The sequence below is a fragment of the Boleophthalmus pectinirostris genome, unplaced genomic scaffold, assembly GCF_026225935.1.
Source record: "Boleophthalmus pectinirostris isolate CB_2022bp ecotype Guang Dong unplaced genomic scaffold, ASM2622593v1 HiC_scaffold_5, whole genome shotgun sequence".
NCBI classification, from domain to species: domain Eukaryota; kingdom Metazoa; phylum Chordata; class Actinopteri; order Gobiiformes; family Gobiidae; genus Boleophthalmus; species Boleophthalmus pectinirostris.
This window is the reverse complement of record NW_026571404.1, coordinates 16,500,133-16,518,815: the sequence shown is the minus strand read 5'-3', so window position 1 is coordinate 16,518,815 and position 18,683 is coordinate 16,500,133. Positions and strand designations below refer to the sequence as shown.

General features: G+C 39.4%; 2 protein-coding genes across 3 annotated transcripts in view; both read right to left on the bottom strand.

The window, feature by feature from the left end:
* The window catches only part of b3galnt2 (beta-1,3-N-acetylgalactosaminyltransferase 2), a 45,880-nt gene extending 44,655 nt beyond the window's left edge, over window positions 1–1,225 (bottom strand). For both annotated transcript variants that reach the window (XM_055162872.1, XM_020921529.2), the window contains exon 1: window positions 961–1,225. In XM_055162872.1, coding sequence (XP_055018847.1) covers window positions 961–1,069 — 109 coding nt within the window. In that variant the 5' untranslated portion in view covers window positions 1,070–1,225. The remainder of the gene's footprint in view (window positions 1–960) is intronic.
* A 9,257-nt stretch (window positions 1,226–10,482) lies between these two features.
* Window positions 10,483–18,683, bottom strand: part of LOC110157143 (guanine nucleotide-binding protein G(I)/G(S)/G(O) subunit gamma-4) — a 30,380-nt gene continuing 22,179 nt past the window's right edge. Inside the window, exon 3 of the mRNA XM_020921411.2 lies at window positions 10,483–11,072. Coding sequence (XP_020777070.1) covers window positions 10,944–11,072 — 129 coding nt within the window. The 3' untranslated portion in view covers window positions 10,483–10,943. The remainder of the gene's footprint in view (window positions 11,073–18,683) is intronic.

The following is an 18,683-nucleotide window of genomic DNA, read 5'->3' as shown; positions in this document are numbered from 1 at the left end:
TTAATGGTGCTGAAGTGGAGTTCATTCAGCTGAGGTTTATATAAAAAGCCATAATCCTATAATTAAAGGCCAAATTTCAATGAAAAAAAAAAATCATTATAAATTGTGATGGATCAATAAGTGTTTTTACCATGATCTGACTGCATGTTTGTACTGTATGTGTAATAGATACTGCTATGCAACAGTTGACACTAAGAGAAAGTATCTTATATTCACTGCCATCAATTATTTATGCAGTACGTACAATCAATACAATAGAAATATCTAGCTCCTCTTAAGGCAACAGGCTGCGCCCTTGGATAATAAGATAATATTTAAGTGGTCTATGTGGAAAATAGAGAAGCAACGCAATCATTTCTAACACTACCATTAGCATTTAAAACCTCATCCATAGCTTAAGCACTTTGTCCTTCAATTCAGAAAATCCCACCCCAATGTTTCCAAGGCAATTAAAAATACCAGACAATGAGCAAAAACTCCATTACTAAACGTGCAGAGTGCCAAAATGTGGAAAAAATAAAACAATTAATAAAAAATGACGGGAAACAAGCTACATAATTGATCACAAGGCATATCTTCTAGGATCAAAAACTAAAAAATACACACGTATGCAAGAATTTCAAATTAATAGTAAGCTACAGCGAGGTTTCAGAAGTGTTGAGCAGTATGCAGCCCGTGGAGATGCACATTAAAAAAGCTTAACTTGGCTGAATCCCACCAACGCCCAGCACTCTTGAACTGTCACATTTTATTATTAGCTTGAAAAAATAAAGCACCACACGCACCTACGATCCTAAATGGATAATAAAAGATAGCTTTCGAGTCAACTACCTGTTTCCAGTCCAACTATCAACACCAAACAGTCTACCCAAATGCGTACGCGTAAAGTTAGCCAAATCCATGCTGGCAAAACAAAGTTATCTTGGAGGAAAAAGCCCCCGGGAAGAAGCAAAAAAGTACCCGAGGATGTGTTGCTGTCCAGCGGATCTGCGGAGCGTCGTTGGACCAACCACAAGTGCACCAGGAGGGCGATGGCACAAGGCAGCAGAGCGAGCGCTAGCCTCCGCATGGACAGCCTCTTCAGTCGGCGGGAGCAGCCTGGAGGAGCCGGTGGAGCCTCGTCTCTGTGCCCGGCTGTGAGTGCCTGTCTGCGGTCTGAGCTCCTCCGTGTGAGCGCCTCATTTCAGCAGCTCTCCTCCGGACCCTCAGCACTGCCTCATGTCTGCCTCCGCCGCGAGAGAGAGACGGACCAATGGGAGAACAGGAAATCCTGCCGCGGTGCCGTCTGGGAAATGGAGTTCTGGCCGCTCTAGCCAGTTACTGTCATGAAGAAAGTTTTATACAGAATATTTAATGAACAGTGCAATCAATATTAATTTAATCACTCTTAATGTAATCAATATTTATGTACCTATTCCTTTATTCTGCTGTACTTCTGAATTTTACAAGCTGACAATAAGATGAAATGGTTATATTATGGATAAAATAGCAAACTGCTATCAGAATATAAATTTGGCTGCTGTGGGGTTAAAAGCACTACAATCTGGAGTAAGCTAAAGGCTACTTCATTAACACCCATTTGCTGAAGGAAAGGAGTGCATCCACCATCTATTTGTATTTTATGTACCTATAACTGCAGTTGTGTGTCCCTAAGGCATTTCTGTATAACCTGGCTCGTTCTTGCTGCTGTTGAGGCAAAGGGAATGACCTTAATGTATAGCAGCAAATCAAATGAATAGTCCGTCTTACCTTTACAAAGACACTGCTATCCTGAGGACATGAAGTCTCTTTTTTGTGCCACTGTTAAACTTCTGGTTTTAAAGTGAATTGCTTCTGTTGGACAATACTGCATTGGTCTTATAAGGGCTTTTCCCCACTGCAAAGGTGCTTAAAAAGTGTGTGCATTTATTTATTCCACACTTGGTGGGGTTAAGTTATTGCAGTCACAGCTGCCCTGGGGTAGAACGATGGATGCAAGGCTGGCAATGTGTGACATTGATATTTCACAATAGCAAATTTTGATGTGTGATATACTGATATAGAGAGTATGATCAATTATAATATCAAAACTACTTTCTACTGACACATTAACCTTAAAGCAGGACACTCCCAATGAACACTTAAAAAAAACATGAGTTAGAAAGAATAAGTAGCACAGATAGTTGTATCAATAACATGTCATAGAAGTTACTCATTTCTATCTACAAAAAGTCCTCAACAAGTGCAAAGAAAATGCAACTATATATTACAACTCCTCCAAAATGTAGAGTTTTTCTAACACACCAGATTTGAGAAATGTCTTGAAATGTCTTGTCCATGGATGCAACCACAGCTTTCACCAGAGCCACTGCTCCCTGACTTTACCTCTGGCATTCCCAGGGTCTCTCACCCAAGTACAAACCAGGCCAAACCCTGCTTAATTCTGAAAAAGACTGCTGGTCATAAATGCAGAGTTAGCTTTCATGTGTTGCAAAAACACTAGATGTCCAGATGGTTTACCTTAAATTCCACACTTCTGCCCATAAACAAGACCATAAATGATCAGATGGTAAAATACTTTAAATTTAGCCTATATTTTTACTGCCCTCCAAAGTTCAGGTATTAAACTAAATTGCTTTTTATAGCCATAAAGTTATATTTTTATGAGATTTGGGCAACTTTTGCTCACATAGAGTTTACTATAAGATGCACACATTTGCTAAGCACTGCTGTGGCCTGTATATTTTTCATTTTATTGCCACATTAAAATAACGCTAGTCTGCAGTTTTGGACCAAAGAGCATTAAATGTGTAAACAGAATACGTGAGTGAGCGGAATACATAGTTTATCACATGTCCTAGAAGTAAATGAAAACATTAAAATACACATAAGAGCTCTGCATGCATTTTAAATGAAGTGGGAGAAAACATGTTCAAAGAAGTCTTTAGTTTGTTCTTTTGTGAACAGAAGCATACAGTATCTATGCTATTACTGTTGCAACTATTACATTGGACTATATTTTTAATTTGTGTTGCTTTTAGCCTATAAAAGTATGGTCTTACTCCCAAAAATGGCTTATAGAGCAGACATGTTAAAATACATACAAAGTTACATGACATAGTATCACATAATTCCACCTATTTTTATATAAAAGACAGTCTGACTATTATTATTTAGCATGAAACCATTTCTGTCCCCCGATAGGTTACAAATTCATCTTGAGGTTTAGACAAAGTAATGACTTATGCAGAACTGTTCAGACCCAAACAAGTGCTTTTATAGACAGATGCCAGAGAGACCTATTACACAGACAGAATATGCAGATATGTTCTCCCCCTCTCTCCCTCGCCCTCCTCTTCTCCATCTATCTCTTTTTCTCCTTATCTTATTGTTTGTCCCTCTCATATTTAGTCTTGATTTGTGTACACTTTTACCTCTTTACCCAGGGCACAATACATCTTTGTTATCTTGATCATTACATAATTGTTTTGCAGAGCCCTCATTACGCAGATTTCCATCACTGGCAGATTGTTTATTTGAAAGGGGAAGTCTGTTTGGAGCACACACTCTGGCTTCTGCATTTCCAACACTTTTCCCCCCAAATATTATTTTTATTTTTGTGTGTTTCATTGCACTGCGTTGCATGTCCTCTGGCTCCTTTGCTGGCTGAGGTTCAAACAGTCAATGTATGACTTCATAAATATACTGTACACATCATAATGTTGTTCTGGTAGTATCTGGTAGTAGTTTCAGTATTTCAAGACATATGTTAGGATTAAATTCAAAAAATAAAAATGTATTCCCATATTTAAGTTAATCCGAAAATGACATACATTTAAAAATATTATTATAACTATTCAGTAAAAACATAAACAAATAATAGCAATCTATATCGGCAAAAAGAAGTATACCATAGATAATAAAGCAGTGAATGAGCCATTAATGACAAGTAGCTCCTCAGTGCAAATGCCAAGTAGACGTTTTCTCACTTTAATGGCTGGTCTTCATAATTTGAGTCTAGCTCCTTCACATCTTTTTGCTGACATTCCTGCTGACACTATTGGAGATAATGAGAGATCATATTTTTTCCAACGGCTGTTTTTACCACTCATTAATTCCCTTTTGGTTATTTGGATGGGATCATAAGAAACAGAATCAATTCTCTAATTCATTCACTAGGGGCAACGTAGAGTCATCATCAGTTCTTTCACGTGCGCACTGAGAGACGGTTCACTGTAACATAATATGCAAACTACACAAAGAGATGGGGAGTTAGCACAAAATAACACCAGGACGGGATCTGTTATCTCTATAATGCAAGATATATGTTTTTTATATTGTTGTCTTGCTTCTCTTATGTGGCTGCTCATGTAATAACAATAGCTTTTTGATAATAACAGTATTATTTAGGCCATAATCACACTTTGCATTTTAGAATCTATGTCAGGAGTTATAGGTGGCAGCCTCAAAGCCTTAAGTGAGCCTAAATCAGGGCTATAAATCAGGTCTAAACAAATAAGAAGAGAGGTAGTGCGCTTCGCTGGGTCATTGGCATCCACTTATGCAATAAAGGACTTTTAATATAATCAATCACTGTGTCCCAGGTTTGTACCTTGCCCATTTTCTATTACTAAGAAGGGCCACATTTTGCTAAGAACTAAACCAATGTTGTAGAAAACACAAGACTAAAGTGTTCTGAAACTGTGATTAACCCAGGTCTAGGGAGAAAACAAAAATTTTCCATCTAAAACAAGGGTGTGCCAGCAGTTTTTCCCTTCATAAACAGTTTACGTGTATGCTGTTTGATGTCTGTTTATTTCAGGCATGTCCAACCCAACTGTGACCCTTGGATTCATTTTTGTAGGTTTACAAAATTGGCCTAAATGATCATGAAAGTACTTTTTACTGCGAGTTCAGAAACCTCTACTGTCTAAATCTCAGTAGGCAGAAAGTATTTCTTGGTTTCAGTCCTTAAAAGGAGAGATGGATTGGTCAAATTTCATCCTTGAATGATTCACCGCATTAATTCACTAATCTGTTGCCCTGTGCTTTATGTAGCCTCAGTGAAAAACGAACATCTTTAGTCTATCTATCTCCTATTCACTTATTCAATCACGGTCCATGGTCCATATTTATTCAGAGTCATTGTGACAGAAACACATTATAAACAGCATTGGTGAGCTGTCAGACTCGACTAAGCTCTGATTCAGGTTTACTCCCAGGTGATGCTGTCAGCGCACGCTCCACTGGTCCCACCACATAACACTCTATTTCCATGTTAATATCAAAGCATGAATTATGATCGCCGACTATCAAAACAACCCCCACTTATTCTTCGCTCGTACATGTTTTCTGTTTGTCTACGAATGTTATGCTTATGTTTATGTTAATGCTTATCCCTGGTTTAACTTGCACATCTGCAGTGCACAGATGTGGAGTTCAGCCACAGGAGGTCCCCAGCTCACACCACTGCTGAAGACCGGCCTACAGCATACTCAATACTATTACCAATCTAATAACAGAACTATTTAGCTGTGTAAACTTATGCAGTCACTCTAATTTGGTAATATTATATGGTTAAATAAATTAAATGTATAATTTTATAGGCACACTTGAACAACCCAGTGAATGAGAAGTTTATTGGAGTTATGTTTAATGTCAAGGTCATTTAAATTAACTGTGATGGGGAAATTAATTAATCAACAAGTGCCTCAAAAACATGTTTATGCCTTTGCTATAGGATTGGAATAACCAACCTCGAAAATATGACGTGAACTGAATGCCAGTGTTCTCAATAAACAAAGTACATAAAAATAAGCAACTTTATAACTTTATGATGCAGAGGTATTTCTATTCTTGTTAATTCAGGCTGTAGTCACATATAAATTGTTTAACTTTTTCTAATATAGCTTGTGTTTAGGATTGTACGGGCATCATTTGTCACATAATATAATATATAATGTTTGTTTGTGCAATTATGGTATATTATTCAGTGCTTCATTTGCTCCAAATATACACATATTCATATCCCCCTGGAACCCGAAGAAAAAAGTGCATTGCAATATATATGTATTTGGTGTTTTTCCTCTCTATTTGGAGGTAAATGAACACCTTAACATTTAGATTTTGTTCATTTTATTTATTTATTTATTTTTATTACATAACGTCCTCAGTAATGGATGCTGGGGACATTTTGGTGTTAAATCCACGTGAAGTTAATAACCTAACAAAAACAACTTTTTTGATGACCTACATCTCTGACAAGCTTCTACAGTCACCTCGAAATGTTTTTAGACTCCCTTTTAATTTCTTTATTTTTTATTTATTATTTTTTTTATCATAGTGCAGCCACAAACTAACTCCTTTTGAGTTCATTTTTTATCCTGGACATGATAGTACTCTATAATCCCCCAGCCCTATTTAGGCAGAGGAACCTAGTCCCCTCATTAAGAATCTAACTCTAAACACTTAAAAGAAAGACTGGTTAACTCAATGTTCACTCTAAAGGACACAAATGAATGGGCTGGGGCTCAGGAGGATATAGCATATTTAAGGTGCACTGCGTAACTTTTCGGGCTGGAGCCACTTCACCATTTGATGGAGAAGTTGCTGCTTTTCCTAGAGTGTCCCCCAGTATGTCAGTAAACTTATTTATCCCCATGGAGACAAATAGATGGCACCATCAAGCCAAGTTACAGCTAGGATCTGTGGCAGGGTGAGCCCACTTAAAAGTAAGAATACATGGTTATCAACAACAGTTTTACAACAAAAAAGTCAATGCAGACAGAAGTGGGTTGCTGTTTCCTTTAATTCAGTTGATCCTTTGGAGGATTTACAAAGCCTGCGATATTTAAATGCTGTTTTACCCTCAAAACAATAGTAACATCTTCCATTACACACTGCCCTGGGACTCCGAGGAGGATATGTCCAGCGTAGCACCCAGAAGTCGATATCACACCATAGTCTCTGTTATAGATAGAAATAAATCCATGCAATATTCATCTGTAGGCATTAGGTTTCTCATTTGGCACCATCGTCGTGTGGAGGTCAGAGCTCTGTTTCAGGAAATACAGACGAGGGAGGCTGCGTTCACACTGGAGACAGCAGGGGCCCAATACAATCACACTCTCAATTGTGTTAACTGTGGAAATTATGTTAATGTTTTCGATCTTGAGATGTAATTGTTCTGCCTGGAAAGTTACACAGTCTGGCATTAATTATCTGTCACCATGGAGATGACAGCAGGTCAGATCTGGGGAGAGGCGGTGCCACTCATGGTTAGAATCCTATAATGACATGACCTAATAATGACTAATGCCATACTGAAGGACATTCCGGGCAAAGCAAGAGCATCTCCATGAAGACAAGTTACATAGTGTAGCTTTAAGCACAAGAAGCCTATCATAATATTTTGTAAGAGTAATATTTATGTCACAGACGGGACTTCTTTAGACCTTGTGTTTCACCTTATTTCTGCACTTCTCCTGATTCGAAACGCCATTGACTCATTTGGGATTAAGATGAATATGTCTCGCTTTTACACAGACGAGCTGGAGGACACATCCACTTCCAATCTTTGGTAACACTTTATTTTAGGATACACTTATGAACATCTAACTACCTACTAATTAGCATAGTTGTAGATGGTTCATTTGTCATTTATTAGGATTCATTCAGCCCTTATTAATGTCTAATTCCCCATAAGCTTATTCTGCTTTTAGTTAGACACTTTCCTATTAATACACTCCTTAAAACTGCTTATTTGTCCATGAATTATGATTCTAATAAACTTTTGGTAATAAGTGTGTTGTTAAGGACTAGCTGCACAAGAAATGGATGGCAGCAGCTCAGTTGGTAGAGCGTTCGTCCTTCGAATTCCGCTCTCATGGATCTCAGTGGTTGGCTGGTGTGATTCCAGGTCCTACTGATGAATGCTGTCGTTGTGTCCTTGGGCAAGACACTTAACCCACCTCGCCCCCAGTGTCTGCGTACACTGGTGTATGAATGAATAAATGTGTGTGAATGGGTGAGTGGTTACTTGTTGTAAAGCGCTTTGAGTGTACTGAAGGTAGAAAAGTGCTGTATAAAAATTTGACCAAATTTATTAAGTGCAAGTAAGTAAAAACAAACAACACCCTTATTACCAAAAGGTTATTAGAATCATAATTCATGGACAAAAATGGCTTAGTATCATAGTAATAAGCAGTAATAAGGAGTGTATTAATAATAAAGTGTTTGTAAATGTCTATCTAATAGCATAAAGTTATGGGGAATTAGACATTAATAAGTGCTGAATAATTACGAATTAATGACTAATTAGCCATCTACAGCATCAACACGAGTGTACCCTAAAATAAAGTGTTACCGAATCTTTTATATCACTGCTATGATTACATTGATAAAGCAAAATGAATTAGGCCTATATGTGCAGCTAAATAATTGTATTGCATAAATGTATGACATGATCTTTTGATTTGTGTAAATATGAATTGTTGCGTCCGATTTTCTGATCTGTTTGTGTTTTATTAAATTTTCTTTAAAGTAGTCATAGGGGATTACAGATGGATCATCGAATAAATTACAAATAAATGTTGTTTCTATAGCCCGTTGTAGTGTAATAATATGGGTAATAATTCAGTGTTTATTACAGAACAGGAGTCTCAGTGCAAGCCAGGACACACCAATCCAAACAATAACTATATTAATGTTTACAATAGCTTACATATATCATTATTAGCCTCGTTCATGTTCTGCTTTGAAGATTAAATCTGAGCCCCTTGCAGTCAGTCTGAACACAGCCATAGAGTATCATATTTCTAATGTATAATGGCTATTCAAGTCCCAAGAGAAGATTTCCCTTAATTTACACGTATCACTCATAACGCCCAGAGATCTCATACCACGTTACACAAACCGACCCTACCACTGTTTTTAAAAAATATCAGATAGTATCAATAATTGCATGTATTTATAAATGTTTCATCCTAAATATCATACAAGCTCGTAGCACAACACGTCATGTAGCTGTCAGTGCTGTGCAACAAAGAGTCAATATTACTACTTAGAATAACAATAATGATAAGAACGATCATAACAATTCATTGTAAAAATTAGCAAATGCTATAATAATAATAATAATCATAATAATATCTAACATTTAAAGGAAAGGGGGATCTGACAGTGTGCTTTTTCTTCCAAAATTCAACAAAAAAGAGAAATTATAGAAGTCTGTTAGCAGTATAATAGACACCGCTGTATCAGACATTGGCACTGTAACATACTGTACATAGACAAAAACAGCAGTCCCATTAAAACGCATGGGGCGGCCGGAGGAGGAGGAGCAGAAACATGCAGGCCTGTGGTTTGGCATTAAAGTCAAAGGCCATGCCATTCACTCGTAGGACAGGCAAGAGCGCTCAGGAGACATGCCCGCGGACAGGACCAGGACCAAAGGCTGTTTGGGTTCATTTTATGTCCGATTTTAAGAGACTGACTAAAATTTATAAACAGGGGGAGTGGATTCAGAAAGATTTGATTTAAAGGTGCACTGTGTAACTTTTTATTGACTCGTTTATTTGTATTGGGATTTTAATGTGTCTTTCAAAAAGCACTTTCAATGACTTAACTTTTCTGGAGCGGGTTACGCCACCTGCTTGTCTCCATGGAGATGTCCTTGCTTTGCCAAAAATGTTCCACAGTACAGCATTAAACGTATCTATCTCAGACAAGCAGGCTGCACCACCAGATCTGTTGAGAGGTGACCCCAGGATCTTTAAAGCCATAATAATTACATCTCCCTGAAGACAAGCAGGTGGCGGACTCTACACCAGAAAAGTTACGCTGTGCACCTTTAAGTGATAAAATATTATGTCATTTTAGTATTTTTATTAATAGTACAGTCCATGTTTATTGCTAATTGTCAGCATATTTTTCATTGTGGACACTGTTTGAAGGCTTTGGGGACATTTATGAGACCAAATAGGTAAAAGTCAAATTGAAAAGAAATTTAGCAAAAGTAGTTAACTCATAATTATCTTGGCCTAGCTATCTGCAATCTCCCCCCTGCTAATGTTACAACGAACATTTTCTGATATGACTTTATCCTTTGAGTAAAGACGCATATGGGACTGAAGATTAGTTGATACATTTGAATCAAAATGTTCACAAAATGATACGTTAAAGATGTATAATAATTTACATTTATCTCAAGAACAGAACAGAAGTAAGAAATGGTCAAAGTAAGATTAAAAATGCGGATACACTAAGAAAATCTCATTGGTTTTAGTCAAAGTTTGATATGGCTAACCTTATAGACAATAGGAGGAAGATAATATTTTGTATTCATATAATTTGGATGTTTTTTGAACAGTAACTTTGACCTTCCTCATCAGGATTTCTGAAACAATGTACGATTACATTCTGACATTGATTTGAGTGAATCTGACTGCTTGTCTAACTTCATTGAGAAGGTTAATTGTCAATAACTTTGGAGGTTAATTTTTAAAAACACCAATTATGAAGTGTCATGTTAGGATTACGTGGCTTGAATGTAGACTGGCAATAATAACAGATCTTTATGTTTTAATCAAGGGGAGAATTATATGCAGATAAATGACAAAAATAATCCAATATTTAAAGACATTTGGGCAGATTTGTGAGTCCTGAGCCGAAATCTAGCACAAGAAAAAGGTAAACAAAAACATCTTCTCATTAAGCACTGAGCAAGGCTTCTCTAATACAAAGCATTAACAAACCTATTTAACAAGACATGGTACGCTCATACGGGTTGCCAGGTTGGGTAGCCGAACTCCCTCCAAAAACCCCCATCAGCCACCTGGACAGAGCCGCGTAATAACACACAGTCCGCCTGGTTCAACCCATCTCAACGGCGAAAAGGCCAGTGGCTTCAGGTGTGGTGAAGACAGAGGAGCACCGCGGACCCCCAGACAGAGACGAGGGTCCGATCAGAGGATGCTGCAGAAAAACTTCTTCTCCCTAAACGGGTTCTCGGAGGCGGGCACGGGGACAATCAGGGGGTCCTCGCGTATGTGGGCGTCACAGTAGGCCATCAGGTCGGCCGCTGCTTTGGACACCTGTGAGGGGCACAGAGGGAGAAAGGGTGAGTGAGTGTATGAGTGTGTGTGGTTGAAAAAGAGTCCATGGGACCACGTAGGCCTGTCACGATGATTACTATTGATACTCTACAGTAGGGGTGTGCAAAAATATTGAAATATTGTATCGTTTAATGTATATATATATTTTTTATATATATATATATATATACTAAATTATTTTGTTACAGAGCTACAGTTTTGTTGTTTGTTTAGAGGAGGAAAACTCATTTAAGCAGCACGTTTGACATTTTCACTGTTCTGATGATTAAAATGTTTGTGTTTCATATTCACTTGCACAAGAAGTGGTTTAACATAGACTTTTAGTATCACAGCCATGATTTATCCATTATTTTTAGTGAACAGTATCGAATCGATTTAAAATATATCGTATCGAATCGAAAGTGCACTGAATCGAGATATGTATCATATTGTGACCTATGTATCGAGGTATGTATCATTTTGGCAACTTCTTAATGATACCCTACAGCTACTCTGGTCATCAATGTTCCCTGACCAAAAGCACTGCTCTGTTAGACGCTCTGTTACTCACATTAGACTTAACCTGAGCTTTATTTTAACGCAATTTAATCAGAAAGAGCTGATTTGGTTGGAACTACAACAGGTGAGATGATTTGCACAAAACATAAGTCAGTCACTCTCACTTCTTTCTTGAAAATCAAGCACCTAAACAGGACCAAACAATAGACACTCTAAAATGGTATATTCAATTAGATCCACGTTTGAATCTGTTAACTCAAGAATACCAGCTCGAACGTCCCCCTGGCTTGAAAGTCCCAGCTCAAGCATCCCATTCTCGCGGAGCTCGGCTCACATCTCTGCGGTGCCCTCGGCCCCGGCGTCCAGGCCAGACCCGTCCGTGCTGGTTCTCGGCTCCTCCATGGTCCAGCACGTGAGAATTAAAAAAGGCCACACCTCCTGTCACCCAGGTGCTCTCGTGAAGGACATCATAGACTCCGCCCCCACCATCATACGTCATCACCCCACAGTATCAACGGTAGTTATTCATATCGGAACTAATGATCTCAAATTGCAACAGTCAGAATTACTTAAGGACAACTTCAAAATTCTCATCACCACAATCCATAGTTTAGACAAACAGTGTGTCATCTCTGGACCCTTTGTACCACCTCGTCTTGGAGATGAGAAGTTGCCGCCTGAGAGCATTACACATATGGCTCAAAAGATACTGTAGAGACAATAAAATCCCCTACGTGGACAATTTTATCACATTTTTTAAGAGACCTGAACTTTTTAAAAAGGACAGACTACACCCCAACATCCCCGGATCCCGTCTCCTCTCATGTAATATCGAACTCACACTAGCAGAAGCATGACAATATAATCAAGGACAGTTAATTCCCGTTATTATCAGCAGAGAGCGGCATCAGCATAAATCTTCTCATAAAACTACTGCCAACATCAATAATCTCAGATCCCTTCAAAAAGCATATCTACCACAAATTCCTGTAGTTTCTCAGTCCCCAATAACCTTAAACATGGCCCTTTTAAATGTCCGCTCTCTGCTGAACAAATCTTTTATTGTAAATGACTTGATTTTAGAACACAAACTTGACTGCTTCTTTTTAACAGAAACATGGCTGGGTACAGGATGCACCAGTTGTTCTCACAGAGGCCTCACCACCCACTTTTAACTTTGCTTTTTCAACCAGGAAAAAGTAAAAGGGGAGGTGGCACTGCTTCTATATGCACAAACACTTTGGCCACCGAACCTATTTTATTGAACAATTTTACAAGTTTTGAACATCACTCAATTGTTTTTAGCAACCCTCAGATTTTATGTGTCACGGTTTACAGACCACCAAAGACATGCAATAGTTTTATCAATGAGTTTTCTGAGTTTTTATCTATTTTACACAATTCTTTTAATATGATTATTATAACCGGTGATTTTAATTTGCACATAGATAATCTTTTAGATCCTGTTGCAAATGAATTTTTAAATGTTCTTAATTATGTGGATTTTACTCAACACGTCACACAGCCAACTCACAACAGAGGACACACTCTGGATCTGGTCATCACCTATGGCCTGACCACTAGTGTGTCCTCTGTTGTTGACCTGGCTGTGTCTGACCACTACTGCGTGTTTTTTAACATCACTGGTTTTATACAACGTGAGACCTCTGTGAGAACTGTGAGGAAGCGCCGTCTGACCCCTGAAGTGGCTGCAAATTTTATCGAAGTTTTAGATAAAAATCCCTCAATGGTTTTACCTGCCCCTTGCGATTTTACCACCGACTATTTTAACAGTAAACTACGGTCAGCTCTGGATCTGGTTGCTCCACTCAAAACTAAAAGCATAACCAAAATAAAACCTCCATGGAGAACTGAAGAGCTGACAAAATTCAAGAGAGAGTGCAGGAGGGCAGAACGGAGATGGAGAAAAAACAAAACTACAATAAACTACCAATTATTCAGTGATCAACAACGTACATACAACAACGCAATAAGAAACGCAAGAAACCATTACTTTTCCACAATAATCACCAATCACAAGAATAATCCTAAGGTCCTCTTCTCAACCATTAACAACATTTTAAACCCTGATTTTAGCACATTTTACTTGACACCCACTGACTCTCTCTGTGAGCAGTTTGCAGACCACTTCACGGGTAAGATAAACACTATCAGATGTGATATTTTATCTTGTCAAAGTTCTGTTTTTAGTACATCTGAGTGTTTGTCTGGACCAGAGGAAACACTGGACAGTTTTGTCCTGGTTAATGCTGAGATGCTTGACAAAGTTTTCTCCTCAGTGAGGCCCACCACATGTCTTTTAGATCCAATTCCCACTCCATTTTTTAAGTCATTTTATGGATCTTTTAGGGATGAGCTTTTAACCATGATGAACTGCTCTCTTCAGACAGGGGTCTTTCCCTCTGCCTTCAAAGCAGCGGTGGTGAGGCCCCTGCTGAAGAAGAGCAATTTAGATTTTAATGATTTTAACAACTACCGACCAGTGTCTAACTTACCATTTTTAAACAAAATTTGAGAAAAAACTTGTTTTTATCCAACAAAATAATTTCTTAGATGATCACAATATTTTGGAAAAATTTCAGTCTGGTTTTAGGGTGAATCACAGCACCGAGACCGCCCTGGCAAAAATTTTTAAATGATTTTAGATTAAATTATGATTCACAAAAGGTAACCATGTTGGTTCTACTGGATCTGAGCGCTGCCTTTGACACAGTAGACCACACTATTCTTTTAACTCGCCTAAAAGACCTCGGCCTCTCCGGTGCTGTTCACAGATGGTTCACATCCTACCTCACAGACAGAACATTTATGGTGAGTGTAGACACATGCTCCTCCAGGGTCCATAAAATCACATGTGGTGTGCCCCAGGGCTCCATTTTAGGCCCTGTGCTTTTTAACTTGTACATGCTCCCTCTTGGTGGTGTCATCAGGAGACATGGAATCAACTTCCACAGCTACGCAGATGATACGCAGCTTTACATCTCCATGTCTCCTGATGACACCAGACCAATGGATGCCCTTTTTAACTGCATTCTAGAAATTAAGTCCTGGATGGCAGAAAACTTCCTCCAGCTTAACCAGGACAAAACTGAGGTTTTAGTCATTGGTCCTGAGGCCCAGAGAGAGAAACTTTTACCCAAATTCCAAACACAGTCCTTTAACCCTTCTCCTCAAGTGAAAAACCTGGGCGTCATTTTTGACTCTGAGCTAACTTTTATCCCACACATTAAGAACATCACAAAAATTGTTTTTTATCACCTAAAAAACATAGCCAGAGTCCGCCCCATTCTCTCTCCGGCCAACACAGAGACGCTGATGCATGCTTTTATCACCAGTCGAATAGACTACTGTAATGCCCTGCTCTCCGGTCTTCCCAAAAAGAGTATTTCGGGTTTGCAATTATTACAAAATTCAGCAGCGCGTGTCCTGACGAGGACCAGAGGGCGGGACCACATTACACCGGTTTTAAAATCACTGCATTGGCTCCCTGTGTGTTTCAGGATCGATTTTAAAGTTCTTTTACTGGTCTTTAAATGTCTTAATGGTCTTGGGCCCTCTTATCTTTCAGAACTGCCTTTACCTTACGAACCCTCGCGGACCCTGCGCTCCTCCGGCAGCAGGCTCCTGGTCATTCCCAAAGTCAGGACACACACTCATGGAGAGGCGTCTTTTCAGCACTATGGCCCCCGTCTATGGAACTGCCTGCCGGAGGAGCTCAGGGCTGCAGAGAACGTTCATGTTTTTAAGAGCAGGCTCAAGACCCACCTTTTTAGCTTAGCTTTTGATTGAAATCTTATACTTTTACTTGTTTTTATTGTACACATTTTATTATATTTATTTATTTTAAGCATATTTTTAGGATTTCCAGTGTTTCCTCTGTAGGAGCCTCTGCATCGGGAGTGGAGGTCAGCTGTGGCTGCTGGGTCTGTCATGTGGGCTCCTGGCGGAGGGATGGTGCTTGGGCTTCAGGTGCCTGGGCTTCATCTCTCCCCTGGACCCTGTGGTGGTTCCTGGTGGTGGTGGACGTCTCTCTGCTCCCGGTGCAGACGGCTCCTCTGATGGTGCTTTCTCAACTGCTTCGCCTGTATTCAGCCTCACATTTTATTGTGTCCGGTTATGTATTTTAGCGTGTGAGTGTGTGTGAGTGTGTGTGTGTGTGTGTGTGTGTTTGTGTGTATGTGAGTGTGTGTGTTTGGGTTGTTTGACTATGTGGGGTTGGGGGTGCGGGGGTTGGGTTGGTGGGTGGTTGGGTGGTTGGAAATGCGGGACTGTTTTTAATCACTGTAAAGCACTTTGTGTTGCATTTTGTATGAAAAGTGCTTTATAAATAAAGTTTGATTTGATTTGATTTTGATTTGATTCTCTTGGGGGGAACATTCCCCTCATCCCTCCGGATGCCTCCTTGTCTTGGGCGGCACATGGGTAACTGCTGTGCCCAGGAGAGGGGGGACATTCTCGACCGCCTTTCAAAGGTCGTGTCAAGCACTGTGATGTACTGAGTTAGAAAATCAGCATTCTATATCATAATAAAATGAAATGTGAATGTAGCGAGACCAAATGTCGGGCTTTGTTTATGTCATTTTACCAGTTTTCGGCACACATTTTTTCAGTATGTAATATGAATATAATCCTCATTTGGTCGCAGACGTTTACTATGAAATTGTATTTTAAATGTATATAGATTAATTTAGTTTCATAAAGGGTACAGTTCAGGGGGACTTTCCAGCTGGTTCCCAATGACTCAGTAAGGAGATTGTGTGTGTGATTTGTGGCTAAAATTACATAATAATAATTTTCTGAACATGTTTTTCAATCAAGTGGAGTATGTGTCAAGATGATATTAAATTTATCTATCATGGAACTTTGCATAATAAGTGTTCTTCAAGAGATACAAGAAAAAAAAAACACTGCATTACACTTTGCAGTAATTTTTTTTTTTTTTATTCAAAGTTAATTTTTTTGATGCATTGAGTCACTTCAGTCACAGGAGAGATGATGTTCTTCTCTTCACTGCAGATTTTGGTCAGTTTAGTGTTTTGAAGACCCAGATGTGGTAGACCTTCTTGTAAACACTGGAATAAGTTGGAGCCATTTAGGTTTTCTGAAGATTGACCTGCTTGTGCTTGTTTTCCGAGGCTTAAATAACCTTGAAAATAGCACCCGGAGACGATGCGGAATCAGCCTGCCAAAGAAGGACCTAGAGGTTTTCTGGGTCAGTTGTTTAATCTCAGTTTCTGTAGCTTCTCTATCCTGGAATACCTTCTTGATGTCCTCCAGTATCTCACTGCAATCAGGCAGCTCCTTTTTCAGTCTTTCCAAAATGGGTTCTATGTCTGTCTTCTCAGTGTCTTCTCCCTCAACTATGGAGACTATCACACTGTTTTTGGTAGCCATGTTTTTTAGACTTTTGGATCTGCTGCAGTCATCTTCTTCAGACTGGCTCCTTTTTTCTCCGTTGAGAACAGACTCCTCATTGAAAGCCTCGCCTTCTCTTGGGAGGTCAGAGGATATCCAGTTCTATCCAACTTCCATTTCTGCTGGAGATTCTTTAGTGGACTTCTCAGAGCCGCAAAATGAAACCTCACCTAGAGATCTACTGAGACATTTGTTAGTGTTGCTACCACTAGTAGAGTCAATTAAGATGGAAGAACTTGCTATGAAAACAATGTGGTCCTCCAAATCCCAGGCATTGTCATCTGATGAAAATCTGACTGGTTTAGGAATTCTTAAATCCATCTCAGCTATTTCTTGGTCGGCCAATTGTTGTGATGGTCCAGACTCAGCCTCAGTGACACGCATTAACTCATGAGCCTTCTTTGTGTAGTTGTCACCGTCAGATAAGTGCTCCATGGTGATGAATGGGTGATCGAGGGCTTGTGATGGCATGATCCTCTCCTCAGCATCCAATTTAAACCTTTTACTGAGCAGGTCGTGAATTTGCTCCATATCTCTCTCTTCCTGATGGGAGACGAACCTTCTGGAACCTTCCTGATAAGCTGCTCCAGGGTTGTTGCTGAAGGCTTGTGAAGTGGCATTTTAAGATTCATCCCAGTGGTCTCCCTAAACTCCTGCAGAGTTTTCAGGCTCCACTTGGAGTTTTCCTGAACAAAGTACTTTGACCGTGAAACCAGTGAAGGAGAGAGCAAGTCAGACTCCACATGTCAAGAGCCTCCCAAAGTGGTAGACCCAAAGTTACTTCTGGGGCACGGTATGAAATTGGCTGCATAACTTGGCCAGTTAGTACTTCTCCAGAGTACATTGCCAATCCAAAATCTATTACCTTGACTTTGAATGGCCTCTCCTTTTGGTTGACCAGCATAATGTTGTCTGGTTTATTGTCCATGTGCATTACACAAAGCGCAACGTAGACCTTGAAGAGATATCAAGAGCTGCTTCGCCATTGGTCGTATTTGGCTCAGCGTGAATCACTTCATCTTTTGCTAGAGATGGTAGACACTTACATCTAGCATCTCAAATGCAAGAGACCCACAGCCATCATAGTCAAAACAGTCAACCAATTTGACCAGATTGAAGCTGTCTGGGTGTAGCTCCTCCTTGATGTAACTCAACATCTCCAACTCCCTGTGGAAATTTCTGGAGAAGGTTCCGTCATCTTTGAGGCATTTTAGAGCGACAAGTTCCCCTGTCACTCAGTCATGGCACTTAGTAGCAGTACTGTACCCGCCCTCTCCGATGACTCCCAAAACCTCGTATTTGGTTTCGGGGTTGGTTTGCTGGAAATCGGTGAAATTCACTGCAGAAGACATGTTGAGATAGTGACAGTATATATAAACATTAACTAACTTTGTTTCATAAAGGGTACATTTCAGGGGAACATTCCAGCTTGGGAACTTTCCAGCCAGGAGGAGATTCCAGCTGGTTCCCTAACTCAAATGTGGTATTTTTCCAAAGCACATTGGCTTAAGGCACATTGGTGTTCCTTGGGCCACTGGTTGAAAAAGACTAGATTCTATTTTATTATTTTGTTCTCTTGTTTTCTGCTCCTTTGTATGTAAGCAACCTTTACAAGTGAAGAGTTCATTTGCAGAAACAAGTAAGTGTCATTTTAAA